The sequence below is a fragment of the Leopardus geoffroyi genome, chromosome B4, assembly GCF_018350155.1.
Source record: "Leopardus geoffroyi isolate Oge1 chromosome B4, O.geoffroyi_Oge1_pat1.0, whole genome shotgun sequence".
Taxonomy (NCBI): Eukaryota; Metazoa; Chordata; class Mammalia; order Carnivora; family Felidae; genus Leopardus; species Leopardus geoffroyi.
The window spans coordinates 66602401-66618828 of record NC_059341.1 but is presented as its reverse complement, the minus strand read 5'-3'; the positions used below and the strand labels follow the sequence as shown (position 1 = coordinate 66618828).

Here is a 16428-nt window from a genome sequence, read left to right as displayed (position 1 = left end):
GGTTTTTTTCATTGGCAAATGTTATTAGAAACCAAGGACTGCTTGCTGCTACTGGGTCTCGTTGCTTCTAGGTTTTCTTAGCTGACAGAGCAAGGAAGTACTATATGTGTGTATATACAAATCTATGTGTACAGGTTATGCTCTATATGGAGCCATCTGTGCTTATATTAAACTAAACATGAGTTAATGCTGTTATCTCCAGTGTGATACCTCTGATTTATTATGACATGGATCTTTCTAACCTCCATTATTTGCTTATTTGAACCCTCCATACCAACAGTAAGAATGTTCCCACCATTCACCATCAATTTACTTAATCTCTTTTTTAATGTTTATTTATTTATTTTTGAGAGAGAGATCAAGAGAGTGCAAGAGGGGGAGGAGCAGAGCAAGAAGGGGAGAGAGAATTCTAAGCAGGCTGTGCACTGTCAGCAGAGCCAGACGTGGGGCTCCATCTCACGAACCATGAGATCATGACCTGAGCCAGAATCAAGAGTTAGATGCTGAACTGACTGAGCCACCCCGGTGCCCCTATTTACTTAACACCTCAATTCTAGTATCCATTCATAGTGGTTTCAGAATTAACCCATATCACCCTGTGGGGAACTTTATCAAGTAGAATATATGCTCATGTTTTTCTGAGTCTTATAGACAATAGTTATTTCCATTCAGAACCATTTTCCCCAACTCCCTTTGGTGAGGTTGTTTCATACACTTATAATACAGTTAGACGTTTCTGTTACATTCTGTATTCCATCCTGATATTCCTGACCTACCAACTGACTTTTTATAATCTACATACATTAAGGTTCACTCTTTGTGCTGTAGAAGCCTGTGGGCTTTGACAAACACATATGGTCACTTTCCACCATTACAGTATCATACACAAGAGTTTAGCCACCCTAAGAAAACCCTCTGCTTCACCTATTCAAGCCTCCTCCTTCTTTCAAACACACGGCAACCAGTGGTTGATTTTTTATGTCCATATTTTGCTGTTTCCAAAATGTCATCTAATTGGAATCATACAACATGGAGTTTTTCCAGACAGGCTTTTTCACCTGCCAATATATATTTATGTTGCATTCATGTTTTTTCATGCCTTTATAGAGAACTCCTTTTTTATTATTGAATAGTATTACATTATATAGATATATTTTAATTTGTTTTCCATTCATTTATGGAAGGACATCTTGGTTGTTTCCAGTTTGGGGCAATTATAAATAAATCTGCTATAAATATTTGTGTGCAGGATTTTGCATGGACATATGTTTTAAAACTAGTTGGGTAAATAATAGTGCAATTGCTAAATTGTATGGTAAGATTATGTTGAACTTTATAAGGAATTTCCAGTCTTCCAATGTGGCTCTACAATTTTGTATTCCTACCAACAATGAATGACGTTTTCCATGGCTACACACCCTTATCAGTTTGTACTCTCAGATTTTGATATTCTAGATATTCTTTTTTTAATTCAAGTTAGTTAACATACAGTGTAGTCCTGGCTTCAGGAGTAGAACCCAGTGATTCATCTCTTACATATGACACCCAGTATTCATCTCAAAAAGTGTCCTCCTTAATGCCCAACACCCTTTTAGCCCATCCTCCCACCACCCTTCCCTCCAGCACCCTCAGTTTGTTCTCCATATTTAAGAGTTTCTTATGGTTTGCCTCCATATCTGTTTTTGCCTTATTTTTCCTTCTGTTCTACTATGCTAATCTGTTGTGTTCCCCAAATTCCACATATGAGTGAAATCATATATCTGTCTTTCCCTGACTGACTTATTTTGCTTAGCATAATATACTCTAGTTCCATCCATGTTGTTGCAAATGGCAAGATTTCATTGTTTTTGATTGCTGAGTAGCATTCCATTGTGTGTGTGTGTGTGTGTGTGTGTGTGTGTGTGTGTACAGACAATGGAAAACACCACGTCTTCTTATCCATTTATCAGTGAATGGACATTTGGGCTCTTTCCATAATTTTTTTTTTTGTATCCTTTGGATAAATATCTAGTAGTGCAATTGCTGGATCATAGGGTAGCTCTATTTTTAATTTTTTGAGGAATCTTCATACTGTTTTCCAGAGTGGCTGCACCACTTTGCTTTCTCACCAACAGTGAAGAAAGGTTCTCCTTTCTCTGCATCCTCGCCAACATCTTTTGTTTCCTGAGTTGTTAATTTTAGCCATTCTGACAGGTGTGAGGTGGTATCTCATTGTGGCTTTGACTTGTATTTCCCTGATGATGAGTGATGTTAAGCATCTTTTCATGTGTCTGTTAGCCATCTGGATGTCTTCTTTGGAAAAGTGTCTATTCATGTCTTCTGCCCATTTCTTCACTGGATTGTTTGGTTTTGGGTGTTGAGTCTGGTAAGTTCTTCATAGATTTTGGGTATTGATTTTTTTATCCAGTATGTCATTTGCAAACATCTCCCATTCTGTCGGTTGCCTTTTAGTTTTGTTGATCGTTTTCTTTGCAGTGCAGAAGCTTTTTATCTTGATAGGGTTCCTATAGTTCATTTTTGCTTTTATTTCCCTTGCCTCCAGAGACATCTAAGAAGTTTTTACAGCTGAGGTCAAAAAGATTGCTGCCTGTTTTCTCCTGTAGGATTCTGATGATTTCCGGTCTCCAGGTCTTCCATCCATGTTGAATTCATTTTTGTGTATGGTGTAAGAAAGTGACCCAGTTTCATTCTTCTGCATGTCATTGTATTCTAGATATTCCAATAAGTATGTTATGAGATTTCATTGCTGTTTTAATTTGTATTTGACTACTGGTAGATGATGTTGAGCATCCATTTTTATGCTTATTTGCCATCTGTTTACCATCTTTGATGACAACTCTGCTCCTATTTTTGCCCATTTTTAAATTGGGCTCTTTGTTTTCTAACTGTTGACCTTGAAGAGTTATCTGTATATTCTGGATACAAGTCCTTTATCAGATGTGTGATTTGCAAATATTTTCTTCCAGTCAGTGGTTTGCATTTTCATTCTTTTACAGTGTCTTTGGCAGAAGTTTTAATTATTTTTTGATGATAAATGCATTTCATTATTTATTTAGATGTTTAAGTTCTTGCACTAGATTTTTACAAGCTGGTGAACACTGACAAATTATTTCTCCCACAGAACTATAACCACACATTCCCAGACACTATAAATATATGGTTGAACTAACATTAATACACATCACCATTTTATCAATTACCTAATAAGACAAATTATCAAGTATCCAAATATTAAGTTATACAGGTCAAAAGGCATATAAAATATTAGATGTCTGCTCAATTAATTAGCAGAAACCCACTTCTTCTTCTTCTTCTTTTTTTTTTTTTTTTTTTTGCAAGAGAGGTTGGGAAGAGAAGGAAGAAAAAAATCACACTTCAAACAAAAATAAGTTGGTAAACAACTTCAGATAAGAAAACAAAATACAAGTATTTCAGAAATTTTATGATTAAGAATTGTTTTAGCTACAATAACAAAGCACCTCTACCTTTTAAAAAATATTTACTAAATTAAAGAGCATATTCTACATGTTCTGCACAAGACAAAGGCAATGTTTTACTAAAAATAATAGCCCCCTCCTGTTCTTTTTTCAGGCCCTCCCTGTAAGTTGCACCTGAAAGTGCAAACATTAAAATTAACTGTAAGGCTTTTTTGTCTGGAGACAGTAAAGACACGTGCTTCTGTACAATGTAGATTTTCAGAATGGAGGTTTTCCATAACAGCACAAAATAAAATTTGTAGAAAGACATGAAACAATTATTGTAAGACTTGGTAAAAATAAAAAAAAATGGTTGAGCAAACCTGATGTATACTGGTACAAATGTGGGAGATGTAAACATAAAGTGAGCAGGCAAATAACCATATAGGCCCTAATTTCTATGTTTGAAATGACTGAAGGAATAAACCACATAAGGTCCAGAGTGTTCACAGTTCCTGGGATTTTAGTTCTGTATAACACTAAAAATATACAATATTGTGCTGGGTATTTTGGCACCTAATCTTTGTAAATTTCTTATATATTGATAAGATTTTGGGCATGGGAATAGATTTAAAGACATAACTCAATACTGCATGATTTCAGGAAAGGTCAACTGGTACAAGTGATAAACACATTTTAAATGCTGAACAGCCAGAATCTTTTGCTAAGTGTCCAAACAGGTTGATCGTAACCCAAGCATAGAGGTTGCAATTCTGTCAAACTTGTGGCCTAATAAAGCTGCTTTCCACTACTCCTATGGAAGCTTCATTATACTTATTCACTAAGCCAACATGTTGGCTAATGTGTACAACAAATTAGGTCCTGTTTCAAGTTTCACTTCCAAGGTAATGACATCAGGCACCCCAGTTTTATTGAATGCCACAGTTGTTTCTATGATCAGTGGAGTCTTTGAAGCGCAGCTGCATTTTAGGACGATACTTCTCCAAATACAAAAGTTGCTGGCTGTTAAAAGCTCCACACCGCTTTTGTCTTATGAAGTGTACGGCATCTTCATATTTCATTTCACCTTCAATTAATGCTAGGACAACAAGTACTGGAGTTCTCCCAAGGCCTGCAACACAACAAACAGCCATACAACAACCAGGTTCTTCACGAAACTTGATTTTTACAAAACTTAACCAGTCATCAACAATCTGGCTGGATGGTGGTACACCATCATCAAAAGGCCAATCGAGAATATGGATGCCTTCTTTCTCTATAAGAGTAGTGTCATAAGTTGCTTCACACACTCTTAATATTGTGGTAAATCCATACTTCTTAAGTTCCTCTCTAAATTTGTTTAAGGTTGCATTGATTGGATTGTGCGAAATGAGAAATCTCAGGTTCTTGCATGTGACTTTCACAGGAGCTGGGCAGTTCACTTGAGCCATGTTACTCTTGTTAAAAAACACTCAATAAGGTTATGAAAGAATTTTAAAATTGAATGCAGAAATGATGCAAAGAAACTGAGTCTACTTCAACATACTCCACCTGAAATTCTCAGTGCTCTGAATATGAAGTTGGGAGTGTAGTGGGAAATGAGATGAACCTCCTAACAAGAAGGAGCAATTCTTCAATCCAGTAATACTGAGGGAATAGAAAAAAAGTGCACTGAGGTTTACCCCATCCAGGTCAGAACTCTTGTAAAATGCTCTGTGGATTTCAAGTCAACACTCTGTGTCCAGGTAAATGATGAGTGATTTCATTCATTTAAGATTTCTTATGGGGGCTTCTTGGTGGAGTAGTCATGAATTTCTACAGTTCACTTGTCTGCATAGGGGTCGTGCTGTGCCTGGAAGTAATCTCCACTGCCCTTCAGAAACTCCATAAATGTGTGACCAAGAACACCACAGAACTGAGGAATATGTGTACTCATTGAAGATTGTGGCCTAATCATACAGCTGCTCCCGAGGTGGGGGCGACACAGAGCAGGGGGTAGCGGTGGTCATCACGGGGTGGCGGCAGGGGCACCAGACTCTACCACGCAGTGAGTGGCTCCGAGAAGAGCCAGAAGTTATAAGTTTAATAAAATTCAACTTACCATTTTTTCTTTGCCTTTGGTATTGTATCTAAAAACCCATTGACAAACCCAAGGTCAAGAAGATTTACTCCTATGTGTTTTCTTCTGAAAATTTTAGAGTTTTTAAGTAATTGCATCATTTTGCACTAACTTTTGTGAAAGGCGCATGGTCTATACATACTGTTTTTGAAAAATTTGCTTGTGTGGCTGGCTCATGTTGCAGCACTGAATTCTTCTCAATTTCTTTAAGCAGTGGGAAAGTTTGGAGGTTGAGTTTTTCTCTCTGTAATTTAACCTTTAGCATGAAAGCATTTTCTTGGATGTAACACTCTTTTCCAATGCAAATTTCTTTGTTAAAATTTAGAAGCACTAGACCCTTAAAATCTGTGTCTTGAATTTTGTAGGAAATTTCTGGCTTTCTGTCCCTAAAAAGAGGAGTCTTGCAGAAGATAAGAAGGACCTCTGAAATATCCTGTATCTTGTTTAGAAAGATGCTTCCTTGAGTCAAATAACATATAATTATGAACCAATACTATAATTATTTCAATTGTAATACAATAATTTATTGATCATAGTTATTTTGAAGTCAGTATTATTGACAAAGAAAACCTTTTTAGATTTACTTAAGATTTTATTTTTACTTTTTTTAAAAAAGGGATTCCCTGTGTCAATTAAGTTACACAAATTTATAACTAGAAAAAAATGTTTCACTGAATATACACAAGATAGTTGGTGGTTGGAACAGTAATTTTCTCCCCATTTTAGGAGAAAACAAAACAGGTGTTGGCAGTCAATTTAGAGTGAATTAGGAAAATTTTAAGATTTCTAACTGCTACCACAGCATTTTCAAATAGGGAATCATGCAGAAAATTGCTATGAAATTAGCAGCATGGAGTAGGATTATGGACAACAGAAGAGAATGGTAATATCTTTGATCAATCAAGAGGATGTCTCTGAAGGTTCTTAAGTGACAATTTTCAGCAACCTCCTCTTAGTAGCCAGAGCATATGCCTTTTGGTGCTGTGGTACCAAAGCAACATTTTGTTAACTGTGGAGCCTATAAGTGTTGAGTGGGGAAGGCAGTCACTATAGAATCAGTATCCTTTGAGAATGCACACCTTTGCAAAGGGATATCATTCCAACTCTGTACAATGCTGTTTTAACTATTAGCACAATTTTGAGTGTTAAGCATACCAAGCACTGAATTTTGAAGATACAATATCTCCATTTATTCAAACCTCACTGGATTGGACCTTGACCTGGATATAATTTTTTCCCTTTTAGCAAAATTGGAGTTAGATATAAATGCTTTTGTTTTTCTTTTCCCACCACAGAATAGAAAATCTGATGCAGTTAATGTCTGGCATCAGCTATGACTTTAAGAAACATTTTCTTGCCAGGTTTTTGACAGAAGCTTCATTAGTGCCTGCCCACTGAGAGAGAATATTTGTAAAGGAGTACTTACTTCGAAGATTCCATCTTGTGGTAAAGCTGATAGGAAACAACTCAAGTATAAATCATTGCAATGACAAGGAAAACAACTCCAATTAACATTTATACTCATACTTAATTTTTCAGTATGAGAGACAGGAAACCTAAAGATGAAAATGTAACTGCTTACTGGCAAAATAATCAGTTTTTAGGCAATTTTTGAAATAATCAACAAAATTAGATATTATTAGATGTTGATATGAGTAGGTCACCCTTAATGCATAAATGAAAAAAAGAAGACAAATAGGACATATTTAATAAGACAGACAGAAGAAAAAGGTGGAGGAAACCCATGGAAACAAGTGTGAATGTCATGTGATGATAGTGGAAAAGTTACTGGGCTGAGAGTCAGCAGAACTAAATACTGGTTTCCGTTCTGCAGCTATATAGCTATTTGATTTTAGGCAAAGTGATCAGTTCTACTGGATTCAATTTCTCCTTTTGCTCCATGGGGGTCACAACACCTGAGATTTCTTCCGCTTTCGGCTTCTATGAATTCATAAGAAGGAATAACCTAGGTGAAAACATTTTTATAAATACACAACTCTGTTCAAGGGCCAGGTGTTATTCTGATTGAGGAAATTTCTTACCTAGAGAGGAGACGAGGGGCAGATTTCACAGCTGTTACTGACAAGCGTGGAGAGTCTGCGTGTGGCTGTAGCATGTGCACACCTTGCTCCAGGCTGAGCCCAACAGCGTAAGGAGCTTCACACTCGAGCGCTGCTACAGCGATGGTGCCAGCAACGGCTGGATGCCCAGAAGCCTTCTCAGCATTGCACACAGGGTGAGGACAGACATGTTGCAAACCTTGATTCTTGTAACCCCTTCTCGAAAGCAGACCATCTCCTTAGCAGAATTTTACTTTCTTTAGCCTCTGAAAGGACCAAAGAGCTTCCAGGTGTCCTCATAGATTGGCTCTTTTCAACCAGCTTTTGTAGCCTTTGCATCAGCAGTCCATAGAGTAGGACCTCATTCTATAAGGAAAAACAATGAACATGACACAATCAGTTGTCATTTCCCAGTGTTCACATACATTCCCTTCATTATCAGAGAATGCTGAGCTCATGATGCAGTTTAGGAAGGTTGGAAATGTGACAAAATAAATACTTTTGAGGCAATTTTCTGTTTCACTTCATTTCCCTAAGCTCTTCTTTTTTCCCCTATGACTTTTTAAAAGATAGTTTTTAAGGACTTCTAGGGGAAGATGGTGGAGTGGGAGGATCCTAAACTTACCTTGCCACATGGATACAACTACATAAAACCCACATTCATGTAAATAACCCAGAAAAGGATGTAAAGTATGACACTATAAACCTAAAACATTGCAGGGGGAAAGAGAAGAGTAAAAGTTTAGGTGCTTTTATAATAAATTCAAACTTAAATTACCATCAACTTAATATAGACTGCTATATGCACAAGATATTACATATAAACCTAATTGTAATCATAAATCAAAAAACTGGTAATAAATATGCAAAAAAAAATTTTTAAGTAATCCAAGTATATCAGTAAAGAAAACCAGAAAACCATGACAGAACAGAGCAAGAGAAGAAAGGAACAGAGAAGAACTATAAGAACAACAATAAAACAAATAACAAAATGCCGTAAGTGCATACTTATAATTACCTTGAATGTAAATGGACTAAATGCTCCAATTAAAATGTGCAGGGTAACAGAATGGATAAATAAGACCTTTCTATATATTGCCTACAAGAGGTTCATTTAAGACCTAAAGACACATGAAGATTGAAAGTGAAGGGATGGAAAACATTATACAAATAGAAGTGAAAAGAAAGCTGGGTAGCAATACTTAGACAGAGTAGACTTTAAAATAAAGACTGTAGGGGCGCCTGGGTGGCGCAGTCGGTTAAACGTCCAACTTCAGCCAGGTCACGATCTCGCGGTCCGTGAGTTCGAGCCCCGCGTCGGGCTCTGGGCTGATGGCTCAGAGCCTGGAGCCTGTTTCCGATTCTGTGTCTCCCTCTCTCTCTGCCCCTCCCCCGTTCATACTCTGTCTCTCTCTGTCCCAAAAATAAATAAACGTTGAAAAAAAAATTAAAAAAAAAATAAAATAAAATAAAGACTGTAGCACTGGGTGTTGTATGGAAACCAATTTGACAATAAGTTTCATATATTGAAAAAAATAAAATAAAATAAAATAAAAAAGACTGACATATAATCATAATGGAGACAATCTAACAATAAGATACAACAATTGTAAATATTTATGCACCAAATATGAAGCACTCAAATACATAACACAGCTAATAAGAAATATAAAGGAAGAAATAGTTAGTAGTACAATAATAGAAGACTTTAACATCTCACTAACATCAATAGACAAATCATTTAAACAGGAAATCAAACAGGAAACAGTGCCTCTGAAGGACACATTGGAGCAGATATACCTAATAGATATATTCAGAACATTTCATCCTAAACAGCAGAATACATATTCTTTTCAAGTGCACATGGAAAATTCTCCAGAATAGAGCACATGTTAAGCCACAAAACAAATCTCAACAAATTCAAAAAGATCAAAGTCTTAGCATGCATCTTTTCTGACCTCAACACACACAATGACACCAGGAATTGTCCAAGGGAAAAAATCTAGACAGAGCACAAACACATGGAGGATAAATAATATGCTACTAAACAATGAATGGATAGGGGAGGAGCCAAGATGGCAGAGCAGCATGGAAGTTTTTTGTGTGTCTCGCGTCCATGAAATACAGCCAGACCGACACAAAACCATCCAGCACACCTAGAAAACTGACTGGAGGATTAACACAACAATCTGCACAACCTGGACCACAGAATTCAGCAGGTACGCGGCACGGAGAGGTGAACTTGGGGAGCGAGAAGCCGCAGGAAGGGAGGTGCTTTTGCAGGTGGAAAGAGGACAGACACAGAGGGGAGGGGGAGAATACAGGAAAAGCACCCTTCCCCAAAAGCAGTTGGAGAAAGTGGAAAATTGGAAACTCAGCCGCAGTGACTAAAATAAAAAGGGAGAAAGGAGAAAGGAGAGGGTTTAAATTCCATTAAGACTGTAAACAGGGGGAGTGCAGAGTCTGCAACTCCACAGCTCGATACCTGGCGGTGCTCTGGTGGGAAGGGCAAATCCGCAGGAGCAGAATGGGGTCCGGGACGTTCTCAGGCCACACGGGGAAAAGCGATTCCACTGCTGGAAGGACATTTGGTGGAGACTTGTGAAGCCACCTAGTCCCAGCAGACCCCAGAAAACGGCCACATTCACTGGTGCTAGAACACGATCGTTAAGGGTGAAGCCTGGTGCCAGATGTGTGTTGTGATTTTCCATAATCCCTGAAATGCTGCTGCTACACTGTCTCGTGAACTTTTTCTGGGATGGGCTGGCACCTGGCTGCAGTCTCGGGCACCGGCAGCAGCAGGGTGCAGCACGCGTTCCTGGGTACAGCCAACATTTGGCCATTGTTCATTCGGCCATTGCTCGGTGAGACCCTCCCACAGAGGGGCAGAACGGGTCAAAGCCGCATTCCTTCAGAAGTAAGGGGCAGAGGAAAACAGCCACATCTGACACAAAACTCGGGAAAGAGGTACTGCCTGTGGCTTGGTCACGGAGAGTGAAAAAGCGGGGAGTGGACGAGAGCTGAAGACAGGGGTCGGGTGCTTGATTGCTAATCCGGAAGAACAGACTGCGTAGGTGGGTGGTGCCATCATCACCACTCTTGCGCATGCGCATACACACCTACAGCACTGCAACAATCCACCCCAGTAGGCTAGCAGCGCCATCTAATGGAGAGCAGAGCTGTTACACTGAGCCCCGTCCAACTGGGTCAACTTTGCTCTTCAAGAACACAAATCCCACCGCCAGCTTAGTTTATGGACTATATAATGCTACATAGACTGACTTATAGGGGAAAACGAAGCAATTTCAGTCCTACTTCAATCTGTTAGCAGGTTCGTCTATTCAATTTCCTTTCTTTCTTTTTTTCCCTCTTTTTCACTTCTTTTCTTTTTCTTGAATAAAGAGAAAAAAATCATTTTTATTTTCAATTTTTATTAAAAATATTTTTCTTTAATTTTATTGCTATTTTTTTACTTTTGTGTAAATTTTTTCAAATTCTATTTTACTTTCATCATTTTATTTTAATCTACTTCAGTGTATTCACTTTTTGAAATTTTCAAACGATTTCCTTTTTTTCTTTTTTCTCTTTTTCGTTTCTTTTATTTTTCTTGAATGCAGAAAGAGAAAAACTTCATTTTTACTTTCAATTTCTATTAAAAATATTTTTCTTTAATTATTTTACTATATTTTTTTACTTTTGTGTAAATTTTTTCAAATTCTATTTTACTCCCATCATCTCATTTTAGTCTACTTCACTGTATTCATTTTTTCAAATTCTCAATTTCCTTTTTTTCTTCTTCTTCCCCCCTTTTTTTCCTCTAATCTGTCAAACCACTTTCAACACCCAGACCAAAACACACCTAGGATCTAGCATCATTTATTCGATTTTGTGTGTGTGTGTTTTAATTTTTTAATTTTAATTTTTTTAATTTTAATTTTTCTACCTCATTAATTCCTTTCCTCCCTTCAAAATGACAAAACGAAGAAATTCACCCCAAAAGAAAGAGCATGAAGAAATGACAGCCAGGGATTTAACCAACACAGATACAAGCAAGATGTTTGAACCAGAATTTAGAATCACGATAATAAGAATACTAGCTGGAGTCGAAAATAGATTAGAATCCCTTTCTGCAGATATAAAAGAAGTAAAAAATAGAATGAAATTAAAAATGCTATAACTGAGCTGCAAGCACAGATGGATGCTGTGGTGGCAAGGATGGATGAGGCAGAACAGAGAATCAGCGATATAGAGGACAAATTTAGGGAGAATAATGAAGCAGAAAAAAAGAGGGAGATTAAGGCAAAAGAGCACAATTTAAGAATTAGAGAAATCAGTCACTCATTAAAAAGGAACAACATCAGAATCATAGGGGTCTCAGAGGAGGAAGAGAGAGAAATAGGGCCAGAAGGGTTATGTGAGCAAATCATAGCAGAAAACTTTCCTAACCTGGGGAAAGATACACACATCAAAACCCAGGAAGCACAGAGGACCCCCATTAGATTAAAAAAAAAAACGACCATCAACAAGGCATATCATACTCAAATTCACAAAATACTCATGCAAGGAGAGAATCATGACAGAAAAAAAGGGGGAAAAAGTCCCTAACCTACAAGGGAAGATAGATCAGGTTAGCAGCAGACCTATCCACAGAAACTTGGCAGGCCAGAAAGGAGTGGCAGGATATATTCAGTGTGCTGAATCAGAAAAATATGCAGCCAAGAATTCTTTATCCAGCAAGACTGTCATTCAAAATAGAGGGAGATAGAAAAAGTTTCCCAGACAAACAAAGATTAAAGGAGTTTGCGACCACTAAACCAGCCCTACAAGAAAATTTAAGGGGGACTCTCTGAGCGGAGAAAAGTTGAAAAAAAAATCTATATCTAGATATATAGATATATATCTAGATATCTATATACCTATATCTATATCTAGATATTTAGATATAGATATAGGTATATAGATATATATAAAGCAACAAAGATTAGAAAGGACCAGAGTACACCACCAGAAACTCCAACTCTACAAGCATCATAATGGCAATAAATTCATATCTTTCAGTACTCACTGTAAACGTCAGTGGACTCAGTGCTCCAATCAAAAGACATAGGGTAACAGAATGGATAAGAAAACAAGATCCATCTATATGCTGTTTACAAGGGACCCACTTTAGACCTAAAGACACCTTCAGATTGAAAACAAAGGGATGGAGAACCATCTATCATGCTAATGGTCAATAATAGAAAGCTGGAGTAGCCATACTTATATCAGACAATCTAGACTTTAAAATAAAGACTGCATCAAGAGATGCAGAAGGGCATTATATCTTAATCGAGGGGTCTATCCACCAAGAAGACCTAACAATTGTAAACATTTATGTGACAAATGTGGCTGCACCCAAATACATAAATCAATTAATCACAAACATAAAGAAACTCATCGATAGTAATACCATAATAGTAGGAGACTTCAACAATGAATGGATAAACCAAGAAATCAAAAGGAAGTAAAAAAAAAATACATGGAGAGAAATGAAAATGAAAACACAATGGTCCAAAATCTTTGGTATATGCAGCAAAAGTAGTTCTAAGAGGGAAGCAATTATAGCAATACAGGCCTACCCTAGAAGCAAGAAAAATATCAAATAAACACTCTAACCTCACACCTAAAGGAACTAGAAAAAAGAAAAAAACAACAAACAAAAAAGAAAAAAGAACAAGCAAAACCCCAAAACAGTAGAAGGAAGGAAATAATAAGGAATAAAGCAGAAATAAACAAATTAGAAACTAAAAACCAATAGGAGTACCTGGGTGGTTCAGTCAATTAAGAGTCCAACTCTTGGTTTTGGCTCATGTCATGATCTCATGGTTTGTGAGTTTGAGCCCCATTTTGGGATCTCCACTAACAGTGTAGAGCCTGGTTGGGATTCTCTCTCTCACTCTCTACCCCTCCCTCCACTTGTGCTGTCTCTGTTTCTCTTAAAATAAATAAACTTCAAACAAAAAAAAATTTTAAGTAAAAAGCAATAGAATAGGTCAATAAACCCAGGAGCTGGTTCTTTGAAAAGATCAATACTGATAAACCTTTAGCCTTACTCATCAGTCAATCAACCAATCAATCAAAGGGAGAGGACTCAAACAAAATCAGAAATGAAAGAGGAGAAATATTAACTGACACTACAAAAAGACAAAGGATTGTAAAAAAATATTATAAAAATTTATATGCCAGCAAACTAAACAACCTAGAAGAAATAGATAAATTCCTAGAAACATAACCCCCAAAAATGAATCAGGAAGAAATAGACAATTTAAACAGACCAATAACCAGCAATGAATTGAATCAGTAATCACAAAGCTCCTAACAAACAAAAATTCAAGACTTGATAGCTTCACAGGTGAATTCTACCAAACATTAAAAGAAGAGTTAATACCTATTCTTCTTAAACCATTCCAAAAATAGAACAGGAAGCAAGGCTTCCAAATGTATTCTATGAGGCCAGAATGAGCCTGATGCCCAAACCAGATAAAGTTACCACAAAAAGAGAACCACAGGCCAACACCTTTGATGAAATAGATGAAAAAAAATCCTCAACAAAATATTATCAAGCCAAATACAACAATACACTAAAAAAATAGTTCACCAAGATCAAGTGGGATTTATTCCCAGGATGCAAGGGTGTTTCAATACTGGTAAACCAATCAACATGATCTATCACATCAACAAGAGAGAGGATAAAAACCATATGATTCTTTTCTTTTCTTTCTTTCTTTCTTTCTTTCTTTCTTTCTTTCTTTCTTTCTCTCTTTCTTTAAAGTAGGCTTCATGCCCAGTGTGGAACCCAGTGTGGGGCTTGAACTCATGACCCTGAGATCAAGACCTGAGCTGAGATTAAGAACATATGCTTAACCAACTGAGCCACCCAGGTGCCCCCATATAATTATTTCAATAAATGCAGGAAAAGCATTTGACAAAGTACAACATCCATTCATAATGACAACAAAGATTTAGAGGTAACATGTCTCAACATAATAAAGGCTATAGATGAAAAACCCACAGCTAATATCATACTTAAATATGAAAAACTGAGAGCTTTTCTCCTAAGATCAGGAATAAGACAAGGATATCCACTTTCACCACTTTTATTCAACACAGTAATGGAAGCCCTAGTCACAGCAATCAGACAAGAAAAATAAATAAAAGGCCCCCATATTGGTAAAGAAGAAGTAAAACTTTCACTATTTGCAGATGACATAATAGTATATATAGAAAACCCTCAAGACTCTATAGAAAACTACTACTAGAGAAATTAAGGAAACCATTCCATTTACAATTGCATCAAAATAATAAAGTACCTAGGAATAAATTTAACCAAAGAGGTAAAAGACCTATGCACTGAAAACTATAAAACATTGATGAAAGAAATTGATGAAACACAAACAAATGGAAAGATATTCCTTGCTCATAACTGGAAGAATAAATATTGCTAAAATGTTGAAACCACGCAAAGCAATTTACAGATTTAATGCAATCTATATCAAAATACCAACAGCATTTTTCACAGAACTGGAATAAATAATCCTAACATTTGTATGGAGCCATAAAGGACTCCAAATAGCCAAATCAATCTTGGAAAAAAAAAAAAAAAAGAAAAGAAAAGAACTGGAGATATCACAATCTCAGATTTCAAGATACACTACAAAGTTGTAGTAATGAAAATAGGAGGGTACTGGCACAAAAATAGACACATAGATCAATAGAACAGACTAGAGAGCCCAGAAATAAACCCATAATCATATGGTCAATTAATCTTTGACAAAGGAGGTAAAAACATGCAATGGGGAAAAGTCAGTCTCTTCAACAAATGGTGCTGGGAAAACTGGACAGCCACATGCAAAAGAATGAGACTGGACCACTTTCTTATACCATACACAAAAATAAACTCAAAATGAATCAAGGACCATAAAAATCCTAGAAGAAAGCACAGGCAGTAATTACTTTGACATCAGCTGTAGCAACATTTTTCTAGATATGTCTCATGAGGCAAGGGAAACAAAGCAAAAATAATTACTAGGACTATATCAAAATAAAAAGCCTCTGCACAAGGAAGGAAACTCAACAAAATAAAAAGACAACCTACTGAATGGGAGAGGATATTTCCAAATGATGTATCCAAAAAGGGGTTAATATCCAAAATATATAAAGAACTTATACAACTCAACAGCAAAAAACAAATAATCTAATTAAAAATGAACAGAAGACATAAATAAACATTTCTCTAAAGCAGACAGAAAAAATGTTCAACATCACTAATCATCAGAGAAATGCAAATCAAAACACAATGTTACCTCACACCTGTTATAATGGCTAAAATAAAAAAAAAAAACCCACAAGATTGTGGAAAATAAGAACCCTCATGCACTCTTGGTGGGAATGCAAACTTGTGCAGCCACTATGAAAAAGAATGTGGAGGTTCCTCAAAAAATTAAAAACAGAATTACCATATGATCTTGTAATTCCTCTATGGGCATATACTCAAAGAATACCAAAACACTAATTCAAAAAGATATATGCACCTTATGTTTAATGCAGCATTATTTACAATAGCTACATTGTGGAAACAACCCAAGTGTCCATCGATAGATGAATGGATAAAGAAATAAAGATAAATGGAATATTACTCAGCTATAAAAGAGAATGAAATCGCACCATTTGCAAAAACATGGATGGATCAAGAGAGTATAATGCTAAGTGAAATAAGTCAGTCAGAGAAAGACAAACACCATATGATTTCACTTATATGTATAATTTAAGAACCAAAGAAAAAAAGAAACAAACA

At 36.5% G+C, this 16428-nt stretch overlaps 1 protein-coding gene across 1 annotated transcript; it reads right to left on the bottom strand.

Annotated features, from left to right (window-relative positions):
* Positions 1–4269: 4269 nt before the first annotated feature.
* Positions 4270–4972, bottom strand: LOC123590908 (protein tyrosine phosphatase type IVA 1-like). Its single transcript, XM_045464539.1, has one exon. The coding sequence runs from the start codon at positions 4865–4867 to the stop codon at positions 4346–4348; it is 522 nt and encodes a 173-aa protein (XP_045320495.1). The 5' UTR covers positions 4868–4972; the 3' UTR covers positions 4270–4345.
* Positions 4973–16428: the final 11456 nt, after the last annotated feature.

What these genes read in the sequence shown, in the direction of transcription:
- LOC123590908 (XM_045464539.1), bottom strand. Translation starts at nt 4,867, where the DNA reads ATGGCTCAAGTGAACTGCCCAGCTCCTGTGAAAGTCACATGCAAGAAC.